The sequence below is a fragment of the Sabethes cyaneus genome, chromosome 3, assembly GCF_943734655.1.
Source record: "Sabethes cyaneus chromosome 3, idSabCyanKW18_F2, whole genome shotgun sequence".
Taxonomy (NCBI): Eukaryota; Metazoa; Arthropoda; class Insecta; order Diptera; family Culicidae; genus Sabethes; species Sabethes cyaneus.
The window spans coordinates 168,166,877-168,191,591 of record NC_071355.1 but is presented as its reverse complement, the minus strand read 5'-3'; the positions used below and the strand labels follow the sequence as shown (position 1 = coordinate 168,191,591).

Here is a 24,715-nt window from a genome sequence, read left to right as displayed (position 1 = left end):
TATGCTGTTGATGTTATAGAGTTTTATTCCATTTTTCTTTCTTATAAAAAACAATCTTAAGTTTATCGTAATTTTGCTCGATTTTTCTGGATTTGTTTTATTCTACATCTTTATTTTTCAATGTATTTGAAAGCATTTGGAAAACAAAAAATTTTCTTTTTAATCGTTTTTTAAGGTCGTTTAATTTATTTTCTTTATTTATTTTTTCGTTTTTTACTCTTAACCCAATTCTTAAGTTAAAAAGCAATTTTAGACGAAAAGAAAATTGGCGAGTAATAATAAAATACAATATCGACAATGCGTCTAATTCAGCACAAGATAAAGAAACCATTAAAGCATAAACCGACATGAACATAGATTACTAAAAATTTAACCCAAACCAAAGAAATGGCACCACAAGAAATGGCATACAAGATTATCACGTTTGACCCACTTTCTGTCACGCCAGCACTTCTACCATCGGAATTTGTAGCTCACCTACCATACTAAACAGTGATCTGCTAAAAACCTAATCAAACTAACATCCCTAGCGCTAACTAATGTTTATTTACAAACATTTATCAATAGCTATCGCCCTCTCGCCAGTCTAGCCGAGCGCGGAATGTGCAGCACCATTTTATCACAGCAACATATCACACGTTTTCACATCCGTTCTCATCCTGCCGTCGCGTTTGCGACGTGTCGTCCTGCCTACTTAACGTTCTTCGTTTCCAGGTACTCCACAACGTTGTTGGGGCACATAATGGGCTTTCCGAGAAACAGCACCGTCGACATGGGGTGCAAGAATTCCACTGCAAATTTCTTCGCCTTCCAACCGTAGAAGCCATTCGGCCGAACCACTTCGCCACTCAGGTCAAAGGGCAGTAAATTTACCGCAATTTGGTTAACCTTGGAGTACTGCACCCGGAAGTAATGGCCGTCGGTGGCCTTTAACCAGTAAAAACCGTCTCCGTCGGTGTATGGCTTCGACTGAGCCTTTCGCAGTGCAACGGATCGTTGCACATCATCACTGTTGAAACTTAGGTCTATTTCGTAGGCATCGGGGGATAGCGATTTCAGCTCGATGGCATTTTTCAGCGCGTAGTTGTCCAGCCAGTAGCGAATGCCGACATTCTCCAATTCATCCACCACGTGTCGGAAAACAAGCTTCAGCTTATCGAGACAGCAGGGTGGCGTGTGGCGACCGAGGAACCGATAGAAGGGTTGTGCATTGTAAACCTGCCCGATGCAGCTTTTGGTTTGCTTTTCACACCCGTAGAAAGTGGTTTCCGTGAGCAGCGAAATCGTTTGATTGTTGTGTTCGAAGCTTTTGATTAGCTGCTTCCGCTTGGGGAGCTTTGACTTATTGTCGTGCAGGTAGTTTTTGCGAACCACCTTTTTTATTTGCAGCTTGCGATAGAGTGATCTGAATTGCTCCTTGCGCAAATTGCGCCTCTTGGTTTTCGTGTGATAGGAAGTGAACAGCTTCTTGCCATCCTGGAACGACGCGTTGAGCAGCACTTTCTGCAACGACATAGAAGAGGGAAACGGAAACGCATTAAAGTGATTGCTGATGGCTGCCGGTGTCAGGTTATGAAGTGGCTCCTTTGAAGTGGCGTTCGACCAGGGGCGGACTGGGAGCCAAAGGGCCCACCGGACCTTTGATATTAGGGGCCCCAGTTTGCAATATTCTCATGATAGTAAATTAACACAAAAAAAAGACATCTACTCTAAAGACAAGGCGCGTTACAAGGACAGTAAATCGAATGAATATGGGCTCTATTTTGTAAGTCATGTCGCGCAACTCGACTCGACTCAGGCATTGTCGAGTGTCGAGTATCGGGAGAACGGGCAGCATAGCGGCTCGATGCTCGAAACAAAACAAACTCAGTCGTTATTAGAACCGAGTTACCAGCTTTTAGCATGTGCGTCATATTATCGGTTCACGGTACTTTAGTTTTGACGCATTTTTCTTCAACCCAATCTTCGCTGCTTTGAGTTTTAGTTTGTTCAGCCACCACCCCAGATTCTGTTCTATCGACAATATACATTTTATTGGGAAAACAGACGAACTAACTAGATTTGCTGAAGATTGTGCCTGTGTGTTGCTCCTTTGATTACATCCTGTAACGGCATGTTGAACAGCCCACATAAGGAACCATTACGTTGATAAAGTCCCCTGCGAGGTTAGAATGGCCATGATTTTATGGTCGAAGGTATCATACGCAACTTTGAAATCAATGAAATAATTGTCCGTTGAATTCTCTATTCATGGACTTTTTGGAGGATCTGCCGCAGCGTGAACATTTGATTTGATTTGCGTGATAAATGATATGATGTCAATAGTTCAATATATATGAGTAGCTTACTGCATCTACACGTCAGAACAGAACAGTTCATAGTGCAGGCGATTCCCGTGCCGAGTTATAGCTATCCCTGGGATTCAACTCTTGGATTCTCCTATGCGTGCGAATCCTAGAATTTCTTCACACGATTTCAATGTGCGGAATGCCCGAGACTCTGCGCGAATCTTTTTGGTTCATCCTGGTAGAGCTGCGGAAAAAAGAACCCACCGTATAAAAACGCCAGTACGAAGAGCACGTGCTCGCCAGTCCAGAGGAGAGGTTCGTCAGCAACGACACACGGAGTTTCCACAAAACGGTCAGGTGCAAGAATTTTGCCATGCCTGTGATGTGCAATGATAGTGCTGGCAACCTGCTTACTGACCAAACGACGGTAGCAGCCAGGTGGAAGAGTATTTTCAGACGCTGTTGAATAGAGAAGTAAACACGAAGATCAGCAGCTACAGGATAAGAATTTTGAGCGAAGGCCAAGCTGTGGAACCGCCAACACAGGAGGAGGCCAAAAGAGCAATCAGTGAGCTGAAAAACGGTAAGGTTGCTGTAAAGGATGGTATCCTGGCTGAACTTCTAAAACGGGGAGCGAGCGCCACCTCATTGTCAGGAACAGAATATGGAAGGAAAATAAATATCGGAAGAGTGGTTGATTGGCCTCATTTCCCATAATTTTAAAAACGGACAACGACATGAGAGTAAAAACTATCGAGGCATTACGTTACTCAATTTTGCCTATAAGGTGCTCTCCCTATTCTGTGTTTTAGACTGAGTACGTTAGCTGAGTTCTTCGTTGGCGAGTATCAAGCTGGTTTTCATGAGGGTCGCTTCACGATGGATCAGATATTTACCATGCGCCTAGTAACTAACGAGTTCCGCGAGTACAACTTGCAGACTCATAATATTTTTATGGATTTCAAGGCGGCATACGATTCAGTCAAACGAAATGAGCTGTAACAGTTAACGCTAGGACATGGTTTTCCCACAGGACTAGTTACGTTGATTCGTGTGACGCTGGATAAGTAAAAATTATGAGTCAGAATAGCAGATGAGACCTCACGTGCTTTTTGATTTTGCGGATAACGTCGATATACCAAAATCAAAAGTAGATCAGCGAAAGAAGCCTTTAGGTCATTTATTGAGAAATTGGGACTTACCATTAACACCGCCAAAACGAAGTACCGTGAAAGCACCTAATTCCGATCACCTAAGGCATGATTCAACTTTAAAACCTCACCGCAAAATAAAGCTTTGACATTTATTTACATGGTATGTGTCTTTAGCAATCATTTACCGAAAGTTACAAAAAATGCATCAAAGTATGATATATCAGTGCACCTAATTCCGATCATCAATTTTAAGGGGTGGTTCTAATTCCGATCACAGATGTATCTAATTCCGATCACGACATGATGAGCTGTTAAAGTATAAAACGATTGTCAACTTATACCAAATGGGTCTGAAATGTTTTGCGTTTATAAAGTCTAACGACAATCTCCCTACCAGACATCTTCTACTTGCGTTAATGATCATTATTATCATTAGATTAATATTCATAAAATTTGTGTACTCGAGGGCGAAATATGAAACATTTCCCTTCTATCTTCGTTCAACTGTTACAATTACAGTAAAATTAGGCCACATTTGACGTTTTCATGTTTTGTTCATTAATAATAGTAAAAATCAAACCAGAAAGATTGTGTTCCAGACATGATCGCGAAGTTGGCGTAGAACTACGTTAGGCTGGTTTTCGTGAAGAAACCTCGAATATTAAAGAAAACGTTTTACACCATTTTGATATAGGTGTAGCGTAAAATTGCGTAATGTGAGATAAAACAAGCAGCATAATAGTAATATTATCACGCTTAATAAATTGTATCGTATTTTTGGTAGGTGAGTTATTTTTGATATTAAAAACGAATATTTTTACCAGTGCCAGTATTTCAGTATAGAAATTTGCCTCACGCATCCAGCTATTAACAAAGTTCTAGGAGAAAGGAAAGAAAGGAGAAAGGAGAAAGGAGGAGGTTCTCCTAGAACTTTGTTAATAATATATTTTGTTATAATAAGAGAACAGGCATAATGAGATAGTCCATAACTGCATTGTTGCTATCGCTTGTTTGCAGCGTTAGAGTCTGAGTCTTTCAGTAGGCCTTCAGTGGTCTGAACCTTTCAGCTGGCTTCATGGTACGGCACTGGTCTAATAAGCTACACGTCGCATGTTCGAATCTCTACTGAAAAAGGTGGTAAGAGTCAAAGGATTTGTGGCACCAGTCCTACAATTGTCTTGTACTCTTTCAGGTGGCTGCGAAGTCTGTCGTATAAAAACAGAAGGTCAAAATTCCAAATTGGAAAGTAGCACCTACGCTTTACTGTGCTTTGTAGTAAGCATAAAAACATCCAAGTTTATTTCACTTCTCTGTCTTGAAGCAGCAGCAGCCACAGCTGTCTTGTCTGGGAAGCAGGACTATCCTTCGGAAAATATATGGAAAAATTTGAGCTATAGTTTTCGTTTCGTTTAGCTTTAGTTTTCGATAATTTTAACCATTTATCGATTGGAAAACAATCTTTTCAAGAAAGCCATACATCTTTCATTCTGTCGTGACGTTGGTTTGACTCCAAATTTTGGAGTGACACCCTGCTGTAAAACGTAGTTCTACGTCAAAAAATTTCGATAATCCTACCATGTTATCATGTTGCGAATAATCCTAAAATCCAAATAGCAGCTACGTTAGCATGCATTTTGCGAATTTATAGCTATTGTATAGTGATCGGAATTAAAAGCAGAAAAAAAAGTTATGTTCATGATTCCGATCAATCACTTTAATGGAATAAATTCCGCATATTTTCAGCCAAATTTGATATAGAACGGTTATATATGTCTGTATCTACTTGGTATTATAGAATACCGAAGAAGGTAATACGTTTCCACACTGCTATGATCTTACCAAATTTGATCGTGCGCTTAGCACTTCGGCTAAGAAAATATATTTTGATGGTGGTTTTTGCTACTGCCTGTCGAATTTAATTTATTTTGAAGTCACCATGCCCCAAAGGCTGTCATTTTTCAACAACTGACACATAAACACATAGCACAATGACTGAGCATGCTCATTTACTGCAGATTTGTGCTCAATTTTCTAAAACTTGGCTATTTAAGTTGAGTGATCGGAATTAGGAGCTGATCGTAATTATGTGCGGTCACGGTACATGGCGTGAAAATCCAAATGGTGTTGGTGTCGAAGAGGAACTGAATACATTTTGGTATGCTCGTGATATGTGACAACAATGTAAGTCGCAAAATAAAACGACTAATTACAGTTGCGAATTGACCTTTACGCAGGCATTACATTTTGTAGCTGAAGTCCCGTAGCTTGCAAATTCGCGTAAAACAGACGCTCTAGAGAACACTAATCCTCTCGGTGGCCCTTTACGGACATGAATCATGGACGCTAAAAGAAGCTGATCGACGAATGCTTGGGGTTTTAGCGTAAAATTTGGCAAAATCCAAAATGGAGTGTATCGCAGACGCATGAACCACGAGCTATCTTAAGAATGCAAATATGCTGTTACAATGAAGATAGCACAGTGTGGCAGTCTGCGCTGGATTGGTCCCGTGTCTAGAAGGCCCGTCGAAAGAGGAGCCAAAATTATTGTAAGTAGAGAATCAAGAAGAGGCCGTAGACTTCGGAGTAGACATCGCACTTATAGATGTGTGCTATCGAGGATGATGCACGTTCAGCTGGTGTTCGAGAGGTTTGAAGAAAGGTAGGATCATAATTCATTCGGCGCAGGATCGATAACGGACCGTCGCCACTGAAGTAAACTGAGTATGGAGCTTAAGCCGACAGTTGAATATTTCTAAGTAGTCAAATAACTGCGGATGAAATACTAATTCTAATTTTAAATACTCAGAATTGAAGCTGGTAATATTTTCGGAGCTTGGACCCCAACAGCTCAACTTAAATGATTTCATGAATCATGGGGCCCCAGCAATCGAACATTCGTGAGTCATAGAATATTTTAATTGAAATAGAAATTTTGGCTAAACGTTCGGGCCCCAACAGTCCCATTTGAAGCTGAATTTTCAATCATCAAATCGGTTGATTTCATGAATCATGGGGCCCCAGCAATCGAATATTCGTGAGTCATAGAAAAAGTTTAATTGAAAGAAAAATTTTGGTTTAAAGCTCGGGGCCCCAACAATCCTATTTGAGGCTGAATTTTCAATCATCAAATCGGTTGATTTCATAAATCATTGGGCCCCAGCAATCGAACTTTCGTGAGTCGTAGAAAAAGTTTACTTGAAATAGAAATTTTGGAAAGTTCAGGGCCCCAACAATCCTATTTGAAGCTGAATTTTCAATCATCAAATCGGTTGATTTCATAAATCATGGGGCCCCAGCAATCGAATATTCGTGAGTCATGGAAAAAGTTTAATTGAAAGAGAAATTTTGGTTTAAAGTTCGGGGCCCTAATAGTCCCATTTGATGCTGAATTTTCAATCATCAAATCGGTTGATTTCATAAAACATGGGGCCCCAGCAATCGAACTTTCGTGAGTCATAGAAAAAGTTTAATTGAAAGAGAAATTTTGGTTTGAAGTTCGGGGCCCCAACAGTCCTATTTGAAGCTGAATTGTCAATCATCAAATCGGTTGATTTCATAAATCATGGGGCCCTAACAATCGAACATTCGTGAGTCATGGAAAAAGTTTAATTGAAAGAGAAATTTTGGTTTAAAGTTCGGGGCCCTAATAGCCCCATTTGAAGCTGAATTTTCAATCATCAAATCGGTTGATTTCATAAATCATGCGGCCCCAGCAATCGAACTTTCGTGAGTCATAGAAAAAGTTTAATTGAAAGAGAAATTTTGGTTTAAAGCTCGGGGCCCCAACAATCCTATTTGAGGCTGAATTTTCAATCATCAAATCGGTTGATTTCATAAATCATGGGGCCCCAGCAATCGAACTTTCGTGAGTCGTAGAAAAAGTTTACTTGAAATAGAAATTTTGGAAAGTTCAGGGCCCCAACAATCCTTTTTGAAGCTGAATTTTCAATCATCAAATCGGTTGATGTCATAAATCATGGGGCCCCAGCAATCGAACTTTCGTGAGTCGTAGAAAAAGTTTACTTGAAATAGAAATTTTGGAAAGTTCAGGGCCCCAACAATCCTATTTGAAGCTGAATTTTCAATCATCAAATCGGTTGATTTCATGAATCATGGGGCCCCAGCAATCGAATATTCGTGAGTCATGGAAAAAGTTTAATTGAAAGAGAAATTTTGGTTTAAAGTTCGGGGCCCTAATAGTCCCATTTGATGCTGAATTTTCAATCATCAAATCGGTTGATTTCATAAAACATGGGGCCCCAGCAATCGAACTTTCGTGAGTCATAGAAAAAGTTTAATTGAAAGAGAAATTTTGGTTTAAAGTTCGGGGCCCTAATAGCCCCATTTGAAGCTGAATTTTCAATCATCAAATCGGTTGATTTCATAAATCATGCGGCCCCAGCAATCGAACTTTCGTGAGTCATAGAAAAAGTTTAATTGAAAGAGAAATTTTGGTTTAAAGCTCGGGGCCCCAACAATCCTATTTGAGGCTGAATTTTCAATCATCAAATCGGTTGATTTCATGAATCATGGGGCCCTAACAATCGAATATTCGTGAGTCATGGAAAAAGTTTAATTGAAAGAGAAATTTTGGTTTAAAGTTCGGGGCCCTAATAGTCCCATTTGAAGCTGAATTTTCAATCATCAAATCGGTTGATTTCATGAATCATGGGGCCCCAACAATCGAACATTCGTGAGTCGTAGAAAGAGTTTAGCTGAAATAAAAATTTTGGAAAATCTCATTTTGTGTAACAACGAAAATTTTACTGGGGCCCACCGGGCATTTGCCCGGTTGCCCGGTGGGCCAGTCCGCCCCTGCGTTCGACTGCCGTTGCAAATTGCTGTGTGTTCAAAGCATTAGGAAGTAATTAAAGTTTATTAGTTTCTGGACATGGTGTTTGTTTGTTCAAACTTTGGTTCAACTTCTACGTTATGAGTTGGAAACTTTGGCGTCAGTAGCATTCAGCTGTAGCAACTTTCTTTTCAAACTGAAATCGTTTCTTACCAGACACCATTCAATCAGATATTCAGAAGCTGTGAGAAATGATCTCGTAAATGTTAACAATATTCGACATAAAACCCGATGTAGGTTGGGTAGAAGGAAATCACCAAAAACGATTGAAATAAAGTATGTACCCTAAAGCCCTTTGTGCTTTTTCCGTAACAGACCAGGGAGAAACATTGTCAAAGAGGTGGTCCTGTAAAGTGCGAAACAAGTGAAAGGATTTTATTGGGCACTTTTTATGGTGTCAATCGAGACGGAGCAGTCGTTTACAGATGGGTAGCATGGATGGAACATTTTTATAGTTGTCGTTTCCAGTACCAAAGTTACAGGAAAATTGTCATTGCAATCAATTTATATCTAATGAGCCAAATAGTTGTCTGTAGGTGTGTCGGCGTCTGTGATCCAATTACGTTTTATTTGTTCCCATTGATTTTACGTCATATTGACATATTGCAGTTGGAAATCGTGAACGTAAATTGGGAAAACAATATTGTGACTGTGAAAAGTAATCCTCCCTTCCGGAAAAGATAAAGTCAAACCATGAAAATTTTCCAAATCCCCTTGTTCCTGGGAAATGCTAAGCTGCCGTTTCGATAATGGAATGCTAAGCTTCTTTTTGGATAAATGTGGTTGAAAATCCTCTGTTCATTGTTTGCGTTTTTCGGCAAATGGAAAAGAGCTGTGGGGCAGGATTGGGAGCTAACGGACGTATGCTTACCTTAATGTTGGATAGTTTAGCCTGAATGTAGAACAGTTCAGGAAATGGAGACGATAGTGCATCAGGCATCTCCTTCAGTAGGGCTGTTTCGATCAAGATGGCATGCTTCTGTTTGTACTGCAAATAGAGAACAGAGAGGTGTATTGTTCAATGTTTCAATGTTTGCACATTTTAGGGGTGAAAGTAGAATGACTTTTCAAAAACTTGATTGAAGCCGTACTTGTAAGTGGAGTGGTGTTCAAGTGTTTCGATTGAATTTATAGTTGGAATAGATTGTTTGATTGGTCTACAAAGACATTTATTTAACTTTTTACACAACACACTTGAACACAAACAAAGAAAGCTACTCAGAAAGTGATTTTTAAAGTGTTATTTTTCCCACGACTAGATAGTGACGAAGCGAGAAATTTGATCCTCTATAACACTACTCACTGGTTCATGTTCTTTCTGGATTCTGCGTACCTAAGTGATTAATTGTTATATTGAAAGAAATTATTTGGGGAACAATATTTTTGCATTTTTTTTACAACACATTGAATTAAATGTCCTTTTCGACCGATAAACATACCATCGAAGGATACAATTGCTGCATTGAGTCATTTTGAAATTGCATCAGAAATGTTTTACATGAGGAAAAAATGCCACAAGCATTAGGTTTCAGAAGCCGTAGTCCCTAAATTTTTTTTGTAATTCCAGATTTTGGCTAAATCTTGAAAGAAAATGAACGAATAGTTGGATATTTTAGAGTTCCTGGAAATGTTAGAAATTCTTCAGGTGAATTTAACTTAATAAATCCTGGAGGAACTTGCTTCAGATTTTCCAAAACACTCCTAGACTTTTTAGTATCTATCATTTCACTTGGGAATATTATCAGCCTTTTTATGGGTAACTTAGGGGAAGTAAGATTTGTTTTTATTTTTGACTTTTCAGCAATGGCACAAGAAACTCCCTCGAGTGGAGCCTCAGTTTTTGAATTGTGAGATGACAAAGCATCATTTGGACTTGGAATGATTAGGTCACTAGGACCGACTTTTTTAAGCATCACGTATGTGTGTTTGGAGCAATTCTTCAAAGGCCGTATCGTCCGAACGATTCTCTCTGATTACCGCTCAAAAAGGAGTAAAGGTAGGCGTGGCTTGTTCACGCATACTAGGCACTAGGCAGAGCAAATCTCAGTATACCGATGTCAAGCGACACTTTATGCAATTGCTTCCAGTTTAGTATCTCTACTGGCAAGACATTGGAATTCTCGAATCGACCAACTCTTTTTTTGGTGGGGAGGGAAAGAACGGGAAGGTGACGGGGGGGATTATTAATAGTTACCAGTGGTTGGAGAATTCGCGAAAAAGTGATCATTTGAATCGATTAACATCCCTCATGAACATACACTATTCGCCTGCCTCGCCGATAATGCACGCATCAGCTTTGAATTTTATCACGAACAGAACCTCAATGTGAACATCAGAATTCGTTCAAAAATTGAATATTGAACATTGAGTGTGTTCGATTTTTCGGATATAGAATGCCCGGGGACGTCGGAAATTATTCAAAATAATATTACCACGAAAAGGGAATAGTTTAAAGTAGTGTTAGTGGCTTTACAAGCAGCAGAAAGCGTCAATTGGCACTTTTGCGTTGCTCACGATATTCGTATATTATGCTACGAAGCGTGAGTGTATGTTGCTCATTGTTATAGGCGAATTGAACCACTCGCGTAGCTGTTTTATCATGATAAAAACCGTTTGCCGATGCTCGGCGTATCTATTCATTTTGTGAGTTTTCCAACCTCTGATAGTTACGCTTAACAAGTAGTCGTTATGACTCCTAACTTTTGTCCAATGCTGGAAGGTGCAGGGATCCAACCACGCTATAATCTGAGATTATAACCGGATTTGAACCCACAACACGCGCCAGGGCATGTGGTTGGCTGGTACCCGTGTACCTTTGAATCGCAGAGGCGCGGGACAAAAGGAGACTGCAAAACTCCCTTATTAACGTAGCGAAGTATCTGGTTGGGTTATTTTTAGACACAAATTGTGCCTCTTCCTCCGTATACTGTAGAAACCACCGACCGAGAAGTTTTAATCTAACTTGTTTTTACTGTCAGGACGACGACACTATGCAGGCCCTTACGACATGCAAAGTACTGCGCGTGACGCTGTTCGTCTGTCTGCGTGTTAGCCGCGATTTTTAGCGCGGGTTTTCGGAGAAAGGCTCCGTGTAGCTATCAATAAACTCCCCCCTCACCTTCCCGCTCTTTCCCCTCCACTCATTATCATTACTTTCCCCTATCGTCCATCCATCAATTGTAGAACCACCGTTTCAAAAAAATATTAATGCCTGGCCGTATTTCAAGGTCAAGGCTAAAAACACGAGTTTGGGCTGTCTAGAATTGCTACCAACATCGTCAATACCCGTGTTACTTCCGCATAGAGAGCTCACAAACAGCGCTTGCTTGCTTGAGGTCACACCTCAATAGAGATTGTTGACAGTTACCGTACGTATGCTTTGTCGCGTAAACGTACATACGATTTGTTTTTGTTGTTGTTGGTCTACCCAGTGTGCAGGATACTTCAAATTGGGGCAAAACAAACCACTGACACAACCGCAAATTAATAAGCTCCATAAGTGAATAATGCGTAGCCAGATCCCAAGATAACTGTAAAACATTTAAAGGTTACTTTTGAGCCGGACACATGCAATCCACGATCCATGGAATTTAAATAGACACGTCGACACGCACGCGGCGAAGGCTATCAATGCGGTAGCTAGAATCATGCCGTAAGGCTACGGGCTTAGGTGCAGTAAACGCCTGTTCCAGGATAATGTATTATCTTCGATACGGTACGTACCGGCTCATGGCCGTGAAAATCACCAGTATGTGTTATCGCTGGAAATGATTCCCATCGGCATGATGCTCGTGAAAGACAAGGAGTTTTAGTGGCGAAGAAACATAAGAAGAGCTCGGAATCTGGCGAAGGAGGAGTCGTTGACCAAATAGCAGCCAGACTAGAACACACACGGGTAGAAATTTGATCTCCAAAACGAGCAAAATGACTCATGATTCCCGGTTTCTAGCTCATGATTTATGAAAATACACCATGAATAAAAATCATGATATCACGAGCTTCATGCAGTACAACACAACGCAAAACCATGAACTATTAGTCATGATTTTGTGCTGTCTGGTACGGCAGTTCAGTCATGATTTGACATGAATTCACATTTCATGATTTCATGATTTCATTCATGGCATCAGAATCAAATTTCTTTCCGTGCAGCGGAGAACTGAAGATGAACGCAGTAACAATTTTAAAGCCATTTGGTTCTACTTGAATTTTATGTGGGTTTCATTGCGGCATTAATCATTACCTCTGGTTTTATTATGGAATTACGCAATACCAAGAGGATACAAGTCAAAATACACTTGTAGCTAGCTATAAAACCAAAACAAAACTGTTGATAAAGCAAATGTGTTGTGGTTGCTTATGTTACCACGATAAAACTAATTGGCTGCTCCACGTCTCTTATAAACTTACCAAAGGTGTGGCGTAGCAATACAATATGGCGCTCCAATCGAAATTGATCTTATTACGGTTGCTTGTCAAACCGCAATAAATCTGTTAGTTATATAAAGCTATTAAAACGGTAACACCATGACCAATCAGATTTATTGCTGCGATTATGAAGAATATTAGAGTTCTACACTTAAATCATTTTTTTATGAAAAGCCAAATTGCCATACTCTAGCATTCTGCTTTAGCTCGCAAAGAAAAATTTATCAAAGCAAAATGTTTTTTCAGAAAGAAAGTTATTATCAATCGGTTTTCCTGTCACAGGAAGCAAATAAATTGATTTTGCTAGAAATTGAGATTGACTAACTGAATATATTTATTTTGTTAAAACAACCAGTTTTCGAAAATTTCTTAATTTCGATGGCGTGTTGATTTTATCCACCTATCATATCAATATACACGATAAAATTAAATGCGTATGTGCTGCATACCAGTGTAAACTGCTAAAATTTATTGTCGCTGTAAACTAATTCGATCAGGATGATCTAACAGTAAAACTTTTACTTCTCTGCTTACCGATGTATTTTCAACTTTTCAAAGTTGGCGGACGGATTTAGCTTCTCTCCAGAGCAAGCTATGTGCTTAATAGCTTTGTAGCGAAGAGCTTAAGAGCTTCATTTAATTATGGCAGTAGCCGTCATGCAGCGAAAAGCTCAATCGATTTTATTGTTGCTTTCAGCAGAGCGTGATAAGCCTACTTCAGCTTAAAACCTGATTCTTAAAGAGGTTATGGAAACCTTCTGAAGAGTGGGCCACTTGGCCAGAAGGCAGTTTCAAAGCGGTCACCAGAAAGTTTTGATTGAGCTCATAGTTTTATTAGTGGGTTTATGGAGTTGGTCATGAAAACCACTAGTGGAATGTAATAAAACTTAAAATTGTTACTTGAGCTGGTTGAACAGAAAACAAGGAGAAGTCGGTGTTCACTTGACCCATTTTCTGTCGGGTCACGGCTGCTTCAGGCAATATCTGCACCCAGGCTTGGCATACACTTTTCGCTTCGATTTTGCTCTTTTGATTACTGCATCTCAGTCAAGCAAAATTTGAAAAAGTGACGTATGGGGTGTTTGTAGAATTTATTATAAACTACAATATTGCTGAAGTAAGCATTACTGAGCATTTTGTATTCATGGCGCTAGAAGGCTGCTACCCTCTTGGTAGCAAAAAGAGCGCTCTTTTTGCTACCAACGGCATTACTGCGCTACAGCGCCGTAAATACTAAAGATAAAACTTCATTTTCTTCAGCAAAATTATAGATAATTACTAGCTCTACAAATGCCTCATACACCACTTTTTCAAATTCTGCTTGGCTGAGGAGCAGTAATCAAACGAGCAAAATCAAAGCGAAAAGTGTATGCCAAGCCTGCCTGCACCTATGAACCCATGATTTGGCCGAGAAATACATCATGTGGCAAACGGAGTGCGCCGTTCGTGACTATCGGAACTGTAATCTGACAGATTTACCTCAAGGAGTGTCTTCAGTAGCGCCTGCTTCCTCTGTTGAAGCAACACGAGGGCCCTACGATCTTCTGGCCGGATCTACCTTCGTGCCAATATTCAAAGGATGTATTGGAGTGATATGAAGCCAACGGAGTCACTTTCGTACCCAAGGACATTAACGCCCCCAACGCACCGGAACTAAGGCCCATTGAAAAGTACTAGGCTATTATGAAGCAGACTCTATGGAAGCATACCAAGGAGGTCAAGTCTGAGGAAGACATGAAGAAAAAGTGGATTTCCATACAGATGACGCTGCAGCTAGGTTGTTCAAAACTTTTTGAGTGGAGTTAAGCGTAAGGTGGGAGCATACGGTTATGGTATTGAAGTTGAATGAAACAAATATGCCAAAAGCTTACGAATGAGTTATATTTTGTTATCTCAAAGTTTCAAAAGGATCGGTCCATTAGGTAATTTTCTACAGCGTTTCTTCCGTGGTGCAATTTGATGTGGGACACCCTTTATTGTTACGTTTTCTATTCTAGTCGTTGATTGCCAATGGACAAAAGTTTGAATTTTAACGGCTTCAAATGCATTATTATTTTGGAGCTAAAATAAAGTATACACCTAAACCTTATAACCATAGAGCACAAGTTGTGCAGAAGGATCTGAGGGCTATTGCTGAGGCTGCTGAATATGCACTAAGCGAAACTACGAAGAGCAGAGCTGCCGAAGTCCCGGAGACACTGAGAGGACGGCCAAACCTCAATCCACATTCGGATAAAAGGAAAAGAATAACGCCTGGTGAAGAAGAGGACCGAAGGAAGGTAAAGAACAACGAAGAAGGCGTTCTGAACCAGGGGAAATGCAGCGGATAGCATCCTGTCGTAAGTAAGCGGGACAAGCAGACATGCTCTGATTGTGGCGCCTGCGTCAACGTTTCGTACGCAGCGACTCTTCGAAAAGTGCGAGAATCTCCGAAGTTGAAGGAACTTGGAGAAAAAGTAGTGAGAACTAGGTGGAGAGATGCTCTGATTGTTCAGCCAGTACCAACGTTTCGTACGCAGCGATTCTTCGAAAAGTGCGAGAATCTCCGGAGTTGAAGGAACTTCGAGGTGGAGAGAGAGAGAGATGCTATTCGAGATGCATTCGGCTGGGTGCTTACCATCGGTGTCTTGCGCACTGGGCATGAAATTGATCCTACAGTGGTCCATAGCCTCTTACCCAGCAACCTATCCCTACCTCCTCATGGTAACAGCCGAGATACGAGCAACTTCGGTGAAGATCGGGTAACCAACCCCGGTGGAAACCAAGGTCGTATGCTGACAGGGAAGGAAAGCTCTTTCGAACTACGTTGGCCTTCCGGCGATACTGTGGGGTTGATTGCAGGTTTTACTGGCCTAAACCACTAAAATACCACACGCTATGTCCGAAGGCACTTATTATTTAACTTTCATGCACCTCAGATTTTTCTTCACTGCATGCTACTGCAAGGGGGATTAATCAATCCGTAAAAAATTTTGGGAAATTAAATGTGGGGTTGGAATGAACAATTATACCAAATTTGGTTGAAATCTGAGGTGGTCGATTGCAACGGGTAAGATCACTTGAGAGGAAATGACTCCTATGTAAACTTAAAAATTGAATTTTTCAAAAAAAAAAACCCAAGATAGAATATTTTAAAACCTTTTTTAAATTAATCGTTTTGGCCAATACTAACATCTTGTGAAGAAAAATCTGAGGTGCACGAAAGTTAAACAATAAGTGCCTTCGGACATAACGTGTACCAAAGCAATAAATGACGCAAGTAATAATTTCTTTATTTCTTTATTTCTTCGACATCATCTGACATTGCTGTCTTGATGAGAGAACGATGGGGAAAAGCCTTTGTATATGAACCTGGCAACAGGCTCACATACAACGCGTAAAAACCCCACATCTTTTCACATAATACAACAAAAATTTACGGAAGACATTAATATAACAGATATAATATAACAAATATGCGTCCTTCCGCCTTGAGATGCTATCCACTCCTAACTGAAGATTCCAAAGAGCGTCGTTTCAATCTGTTTTTGAAAGCCGATGCCGAGATAGTGTAGTCGAAAAGATCGTAGGCTTCGTTGAACTGACGAGAGATCGAGATAATCGGTTCGTTACGTCCGTAGTCCGTTCTCCGGAACTCCAGTCTCAGCAGGTCTCTCCGGCGTAAAGAGATTGATGGCACGTTGAAATTTAATTTGTTTAGAATGTTAGGTGCATCAATGGCGCCCAACAACAGTTTTCCGGCAAATATTGCTCTGATGGAGTCACGTCTGCTGCGTAGAGTAACTATTCCCAGCAATCTACACCGGACATCGTATGAAGGCATACGTTATTCCACGGAAGCAGTCTGAGGGCAAATCTTGTAAACTTCTTCTGGACAGCTTCAATTCGAGCAATCCAAAGGTCCATATAGGGACTCCATATTAGACAACCAGTCTCGAGGGATGATCGCACAAGCGAGAAATATAATGATCGCAAGCTGTGTGGATCCGTGAAGTCTTTCGTTGTCCGCATGATGAATCCTAGATTGCGATTTGCTTTGCAATCATACTAGAATAATGATCGCGAAAAGTGAGACGCGTATCCAAGATGACTCCCAGATCCTTCACAGTATCTACACGCTCTAGCTGAGTACCACAGATGTGGATAATTACCCTAATCGGAACAATCGGCAAAGACCCAGGCGACGAAAACGGACTAACGATTGGAAATTAGGAACATGCAACAATCGGTCTCTAAATTTCCTCTGAAGTACCCACGTGATTACCAAAGAAGTGAAGAACCGCAAGTTCGACATCATAGCGCTGCAGGAGGTATGCTGGAAAGGAACGATGGTACGTACGGATAGGGATGGCCACACCATCTACCAGCGCTTCGGCAATACACATGAGCTGGGCACAGCTTTTATAGTGATGGGCGAGATGCAGAAGCGGGAGATCGGGTGGTGGCCGAGCAACCCACGAATGTGCAGATTAAGAATCAAGTGTCGATTCTCTAATATTAGTATAATTAACGTGCGCAGCCCTCACCTCGAAAGTACCGATGATGACACAGACGAAATTTACGCGTAGTTGGGACGCGGATTCGACCGCTGTCCAAGACATGATATAAAAATCATCATCGGGGACTATAATGCTCAGGTTGGTCAGGAGGAGGAACTTAAACCGGTGATTGGACGGTCCAGCGCACAACCGCAAACAAACGGAAACGGCATAAGACTTGTCAACTTTGTCGCCTACAAGATCCAGACCATACGTAGTACCTTCTTCTAGCATAACCTCCACCATCAGTACGTCTGGAGATCACTCAATCAGACGAAATCAAAAATCGATCACGTTCTGATAAATGATCGGCACTTTTCAAACATTATCGACGTTAGAACCTCCGGGCGCTAACATTGTTTCGGATCACTACTAGTGATGATAAAAATACGTCAAAAACTATACGTTTTGAATATCATATGATACCGCTATCCGCAACGGTATAAACTAACGGTATATTCGATGATCAGATGTCGCCGAAAGCTAGACGTTATCTCTCGAAACCGTGCTGCCGGGAGAAGGTGAGCTGGATGAAATTCCTCTTGGAGACTGTTGGAATACCGTGAAACTAGCCATTAACAGTGTAGCGGAGACCGTCTTTGGCCGTGTGGCACCGAATCGTCGCAACGAATGGTTTATCAAGGAGTGCCAACAGAGATTGCATGAGAATCACGCAGCGCGGGTACAAATGCTGCGTAGAGTCACCCGTCAGAATATAGAGCGATACAAACAGAAGCGGAGACAGCAACCCCGACTCTTCCAGGAGAAGTAGCGCCACCAGAAGGAGAAGGAGTGCGAAGAAGTCGAACAGCTGTACCGCTTTCACGACACATGGAAGTTCTATCAAAGACTCAACGAATCTCGCAAAGGTTTTGTGCCGCGGGCCGAAATGTGCAGAGATAAAGATGGAGGTATCTTGGCTAATGACCGTACGGTGATCGAAAGGTGGAAACGATAGCGGAGGAAGTGACCACGTTGGTGTAGCAAGCAACGAAGATGTGCCACCGCCATCGATAAGGGAAGTTAAAAAAGTCATCCAGCGGCTGAAGAACAACAAACCAGCGGGAAAGGATGGCATTGGAGCGGAACTTATTAAAATAGGCCCGGACAAGTTGGCCGGCTGTCTGCATCAACTGATTGTCAAGATTTGGGATACGGAACGACTACCGGAGGAGTGGAAAGACGGGGTTATCTGCCCTATCTACAAGAAAGGTGATAAGCTAGATTGTGAGAACTACCGAGCAATCACTATCCTGATTGCCGCCTACAAAGTGCTGTCCCAAGTCATCTTTCATTGACTGTCGCCAATAGCCAATAGATTTGTAGGAAGTTACCAGGCCGGCTTCATGGAGCCCAAGTAACACACAAAACAAGTTAGAAAATAATCTTCATAGAAAGTAGTCGTTTAAGAGTACTATAAACGTACTTTGAAAACATGTGTCGTTATTATTAAGGTTTTGAAATGTTTTGTGATAACATGAATTTATTTGACAGCTCATATCAAATGAATAATGTTTGTTTTTGTCAACATGTCAACACGAAGTTTTCATTATGTCTCCATTACTAAATTTAAACTACTGGAAGAACAAGTTGTAGCTTATGCTATAATAACGTTTTAAAATGGTTTGAAATAACCTGATACATACTTCTTTCAATTGTTGTTTCATTAGACTTCAATTTTTTGCGCTTTTCTGGTAATAGAGAAGTTCTAATGTATGTAATGTAATGTTATTCTATAACAAGCTGTGTTGCTTGGGAGGGTCGGTCTACAACGGACCAAATCTTCACCCTGCGGCAGATCCTCCAGAAGTGCCGCGAATTCCGAGTCCCCACGAACTACCTGTTCATCGATTTCAAAGCCGCATATGATAGCGTAAACCGACAAGAGCTATGGAAAATTTTGGACGAAAACGTCTTTCCGGGTAAGCTTACTAGACTTACGATGGCAATGATGGCAAGTACTGTGTGAGAATCTTTGGGGGATTGTCGGACCCATTCGAATCTCGCAGGGGACTTCGACAAGGAGCTGGTCTTTTCTGCCTGCTATTTTACATTGCGCTTGAAGGTATTATAAGACGAGCGGCAATTGAAATGCAGGACACGATTTTCAATCAATCCAGTCAATTTATCTGCTTTGCTGACGACGTGTATACTATCGGCAAAATATTTCAGGCGGTGGAAGATCAGTACACCCGACTAAAACGCGAAGCAGAAAAGATTGGGTTGAAGATAAATACGTATAAAACGAAGTATATGCTGGCGGGCGAGACCGAGCGCGACATGTCCCGCTTGGGCAGTACCGTGGTAATCGACGGGGATGAGTTTGAGATAGCCGACGAGTTCGTATACCTTAGCTCACTGGCAATAGCGGACAACAATACCAGTTGTGAGATTAAAAGGCGTATCATCAGCGGAAGTCGGGCCTACTACGGACTGCACAAACACTTGCGGTCGAGCCCCCGTACAAAGTGCACACTGTACAAAACGCTGATTAGACCGGTTGTCCTTCGACGGTAACTGAGTCGCCGATAGAGTAGTAATGGCTGCGATACATGTAATGGGTAAGTTCACCATCCACGCGGGATGAGTTGACCGAGGAACTCGCCGAGTGAAGGACAATTATCATTGGATGAGACTTCAACGCTTGGGCTGTGAAGTAGGGTAGCAGATGTACTAACGCCAGAGGGGTAGCTTGTTGGAAGCCCTAGCTAAGCTGTAAAGCTTCAACGAGGGTACCGCTAGGTCTTTTTGTAAGGACGGCCGCGATTTTATCATCTACGTCACCTTCGATAGTCCATGCTTGATCCCGAACATAAACTGGAGGGTCTAAGAAAAGTACACCCACAACGATCACCTAGCGATTAAATACTCCATTGGTCGGCAGAATCCGGATATAATGCACAGAGCTAGAACTTGCGAGCGAAAGTGGAAGTCGACGACTCAAAGGAAGGGGTCTTTTCTTTTGAGCGTTGAGATGGGTGACAAGTATTTCATGTTGCTAAAATTTCCAGCTCGTGAAGACCACACTGAGAGTTTTATTTGCCCAACCAACGCTCAACCACCCTGATGCGACACATATTTCTCAAAACCGGTCGGTTTAAAACGTAAGCTATCCGGTTTGTAAGAACTATAAGTATTGTATCCCATTACACTAAATGCAGATTTGTCGATTCTCACGTTAGCGCGTAACAGAATTGGTTATAAACGTAACATAGCAAATTAGAAAAACCAATGTACTCTTCATCATTTGTCTGCAGCTGTCTCATTTTCTTAGCAAATATCCTGAAAATGACAAAAATGAGACACGGCATGATATTTGGCAATTTTTCCGTAGAGCGTGCTTAAAAATCTTTATTGGGATTTCGTTTATCGGAGTCGATGCGTAGAAGATTTTTCGATCGATTGGTGCAACAATATTGAGAATTGGCCAGCAAATCGCTTAAAACCTGCACTCGGTTTTCAGAGGGATTCCTATACCGGTATGTTATATATTTATATAACAGAAAAGCAAAACCGATCAAAAATTCAATGAAATAGAAAATCACTCTGTAACTAGTCGAATACGAACGACGAATAATTTTGTTGTCAGTAGCATGATTTCAACAATGTATTTATGCTATTTGAAGCGTACCATTTATTTCTGCGTGAGTTCCTTTTAGTTTGCGATACGAAATTATGTGTCGAAACATTTGAATGATTAACGCTATTATTTCTGTCGCTTTCACCTTTGCTGATATTAATTACTTCGGATATGTGATTACGGCCGGGTACGTTCGGATCCATTCTGTTTGGAATCCAGCAAAATCCACCCCAATCCGGCATCCATGAACCGGTTGTATCATAATGATAGAAATTATAATTAAGCTCAATAATGAATTTAATTACCATGTCGCAGTTGTCGGTCCCGTTACCGGTCACGTACTCCAGCGTCCAGTTGGGTAGATCGAGCAGCAGATGGCAGCAATTGGCAACCGTTTTCTGATTGGAAGCGAACGGGACAGCAATTATCCTCTGCTCCTGTTTCCGGGTCATATCGATTCTGTTTTCCACGGCCTGATTGTTTTGTTTGAGCAGCAGATTTTGATGCTGCTGCAGCATCAGATCTTCGGCGGAAGGAGAAGAAATTTCCCGTAGCAGTCGGGAGAGGAGCGACCGTCCGTTAAGACGAACGCTGTCAGGCATGAATAGAGTGTACCGCGTTCGTATCTGCAGTATCGGAAGAGTGTCCTTCAGGGGTTTGGTGATGTCGTAGCTCAAGCTGAAGAATCTCACGTTACTGTCTTTTTCGAACCAGCTGGTTTGGTTTGAGGACCGACCGGGACTGGTGAAAACATCCAGCGGTGGATACGGAATGTTGGCGGAAATAATGAAAACTGGTATATTGGGGATAAGGTTTACAATGCTGGCTATTGACTGCATGAGATCATTATCGAACTCGTAGAAGTCGCGGAAAACGATAGTAATACTTTTCTGCAAATATTTGTTCGTATTCTGTATGCGGTCTCGAATTCGGCTGAGCTTGGTGCTTTTCTTCGGTACCGGATTTTCATGCTTCATCACAATCCGCACTGCAGAAGAATGTATAACATCATCCTGTTCGTTGAAACCAATTCGTTCTATTGGGTTTATTATCGGTGATTGCTTACTGAACGGGTCAGCAAGGAATTCGGTTCTCGTTAGAAAATATCTCCAGGAATAGTAAAACACCACCAAATTGAAACAGATCATAACAATAACGAACAGCTTTCCATGTTTCATACGCATTTTTCTAGTTCGTGTTCCAGATTCTAGGATTTGTAGCTGATGATGCTTTATCTACACTTTTTCACTAAACGTATCCTCTGCGAAATTGCAATAAGTTTATGCACCAATCGCCTATATCAGAAGAGCAAAAATTCTGCATCTCAAAACTTTGATAAAAAAAAGTTTGCGCATTGCGGTATTGTTTAGTTTTGTATCTTTAAATTTAAAATTTAGTTTCACAACATGCTATATGATTTTAATTTATTTTAATAATAAAGCAAATAACTAATAAATAAAGGGCTTTTAATTATAATATTGTGAGATAATTTTGGCACAGATTGCATATTTTTGCATTAGTATTTGACATATTTCATGTTGCTAAAATTTCCAGCTTGTGAAGACCACACCGAGAGTTTTATTTGACACCTGTTTTCTACTTGCAATTAACGAGGCTAGGCACAGAGTCATCGGACTTGTTAGCAGTTGCTGAAGAGCAGGATTTTTCGCTTCCTCTGAATATTATGCACCAAAACGGGCCTGTGAATAAAGTCACCACTTAAGTTATCCTTGTACAGCCAGTGACACTTTACGTTTACAATATGAAAACATAATATACACCAACACAGATTCACTAGAACTTTATTCCCATCTAAAGTTGCCCGAATACGTGAATTGAGTCTCCCATCGAATCCTCATAAATTCCACACATGTTTAACATTTGGCAATTGAATTCTCGCCACAACAGACGACCGAAAATCACTGATAGCAAGACCACTGACTGTCCTCCCACCCCTTGAGTCTATAATAAAACTGCACACACAAGGTTAGCTATTTCCAGGGTGAGAACGCACCCTTTCCACCCTAATCCGCTCTCGATGCTGCTATCCCATGGGGTGAAAATCCTTTGCCAATCGCACCTAACTGTTCTGCGTTGGGGATACAAAACTTTCGAAGAGCTTCCCCCTGCGTTCGTTGTTTGTGGTGGTGGCACGAGTGGCACGGAGCGCTAAGAAGCATGTTTCTTACGCAAAAACGTGGTAGCTAAACTGAATTGACATAGCACTTGAAGATTTTGATTTTTTGCTCCTTTTGAACTGCCAACAAACGCAAATAGTCCCCGGTACAAGCACCACTACTCGAACCGAACGACGAAAGCAAACTGTCCGAGTAGAGCCAAACATAATAGAAGCCGATGGTTCTTGGAAATGTGAAAAGCAGAGAGAGGAAAATGCTAGTTTTCCGTGAGCGACGTACTCCGGTAGCCGATGAGCCAATCTGGAGAAATAAATGAGCGCAAATGTCGGTAGCATTAGGCAATGTTTTCATGAAAAACCACGTGCTGGTTGTTCAGTTTGAGATGGAATCAACAATAACAGAGCTAACTTTCTCCGATTTATAATTTTTCTCATGAGAGTGGTTTCGTTGGTGAGCGAAAATTATACTATTGTTCGTTACTAACTGAATTTTTAAATTTGTCCGAATCTTGAAGCGAATAGAATAAATTGTACCGAAATTTTAAGGGGACGCATGGTACATGTTGATGCTACTGGTTCTCAGCTGCAGAGTAAGCATTTAGTGCTTTTAATGAGCAAGTATCACAAAAGATAAATTATATCGGTTTATTTATGTGCAAATAGCGAGTAGAAAGCCCAGTTTGGGTATTTAAAAAGAACTTAAACCTGTTTTTAGTTCTTTACTTTGAAAGATATTTAGGCCTCGTTTAAAGTCGGATGGATTTTATCCTAGTTCTCTCGATGTGAAGAGATGCAAATGTCTATATCTCCGAAATCCACTGGAATAAAATTGATCTTTATTCACCAAAAATAGATTACTTTCATGCGGAATCCGATGACAGGGTATTTGTTTACGGTACGAGGTTGTTTCGATGTTTTGTCGTTCGGAACTTCAACGGACGTAGACGACGCTAGTTAATCTTGACGGCTGGAATAGACAACGCTACCAATTCGGGACCTCGTTTAGCCCCTCATCATGTTAGCGCTTCGAAGTTCGACCGTGAAGCGGTCAGGGTATGTACCCTCTCCCCCTCTTTCTTTTTCCTGCATGTCATCGATGGGTCCCAACGCGTCGTGATCGGTGCCACAACGAGAATGTAACGGGGACTTAGTCTTCTCGACGGCAATTGCTTGTGATGCCCCTATTAAGCACGACTTCCGCTGATAACATATACTATGTTTAAGACGTATTTACCTTTAACTCAATATTTTCTGCTTCGCGCTCCAGTCTGGTGTACGGTTCAGCTATCACCACAGATGTTCTACCGATAATATCCATGTCATCGGCAAAGCAGACGAATGGACTAGATTTGTTGAAGATCGTGCCCCGCATGTTGATATTCGCTCGGTTCATAACAGCTAGTAGCGCTATTTTGAACAGGATATATGAGAGACCATCACCTTAACGAAGTCCTCTGTGTAATTCTAATGAACTTGACAATCCACCCAAAATCCGAACACAGCACTCTGTACCATCCATTTGATGAGCTTCCTGGGGAAGCTGTACTCGTCCATGATTTTCCATAGCTTTTTCCGGTCGATGGTATCATATGCAGCTTTGGAATCAACGAAAAAATGGTGCGTGGGAACTCTGTATTCACGATCTTTTTGGAAGATCTGCCCCAGTGCCAATATTTGATCCGTCATCGCAGACCGACCGTCGACGAAGCCGGCTTGATAAGTTCCCACAAATCTGTTC

General features: G+C 41.2%; 1 protein-coding gene across 1 annotated transcript; it reads right to left on the bottom strand.

Moving 5' to 3' along the window:
* Positions 1-690: 690 nt before the first annotated feature.
* LOC128742953 (ribitol 5-phosphate transferase FKRP) lies at positions 691-22,024 on the bottom strand. The gene is made up of 3 exons (XM_053839453.1): positions 21,146-22,024; positions 9,166-9,282; positions 691-1,503 (listed from the first exon to the last, which is right to left on the bottom strand). The coding sequence occupies exons 1-3, from the start codon at positions 22,022-22,024 to the stop codon at positions 691-693; spliced, it is 1,809 nt and encodes a 602-aa protein (XP_053695428.1).
* Between the last annotated feature and the right edge of the window lie 2,691 nt (positions 22,025-24,715).

Excerpts from the sequence above, each read along its gene's own strand:
- LOC128742953 (XM_053839453.1), bottom strand. The coding sequence starts at position 22,024 with ATGCGTATGAAACATGGAAAGCTGTTCGTTATTGTTATGATCTGTTTC. Across the intron at positions 9,283-21,145 it reads GGACCGACAACTGCGACATG|TACAAACAGAAGCATGCCAT; the intron begins GTAATTAAATTC and ends CTCTATTTGCAG. Across the intron at positions 1,504-9,165 it reads CTAAACTATCCAACATTAAG|AAAGTGCTGCTCAACGCGTC; the intron begins GTAAGCATACGT and ends ATGTCGTTGCAG.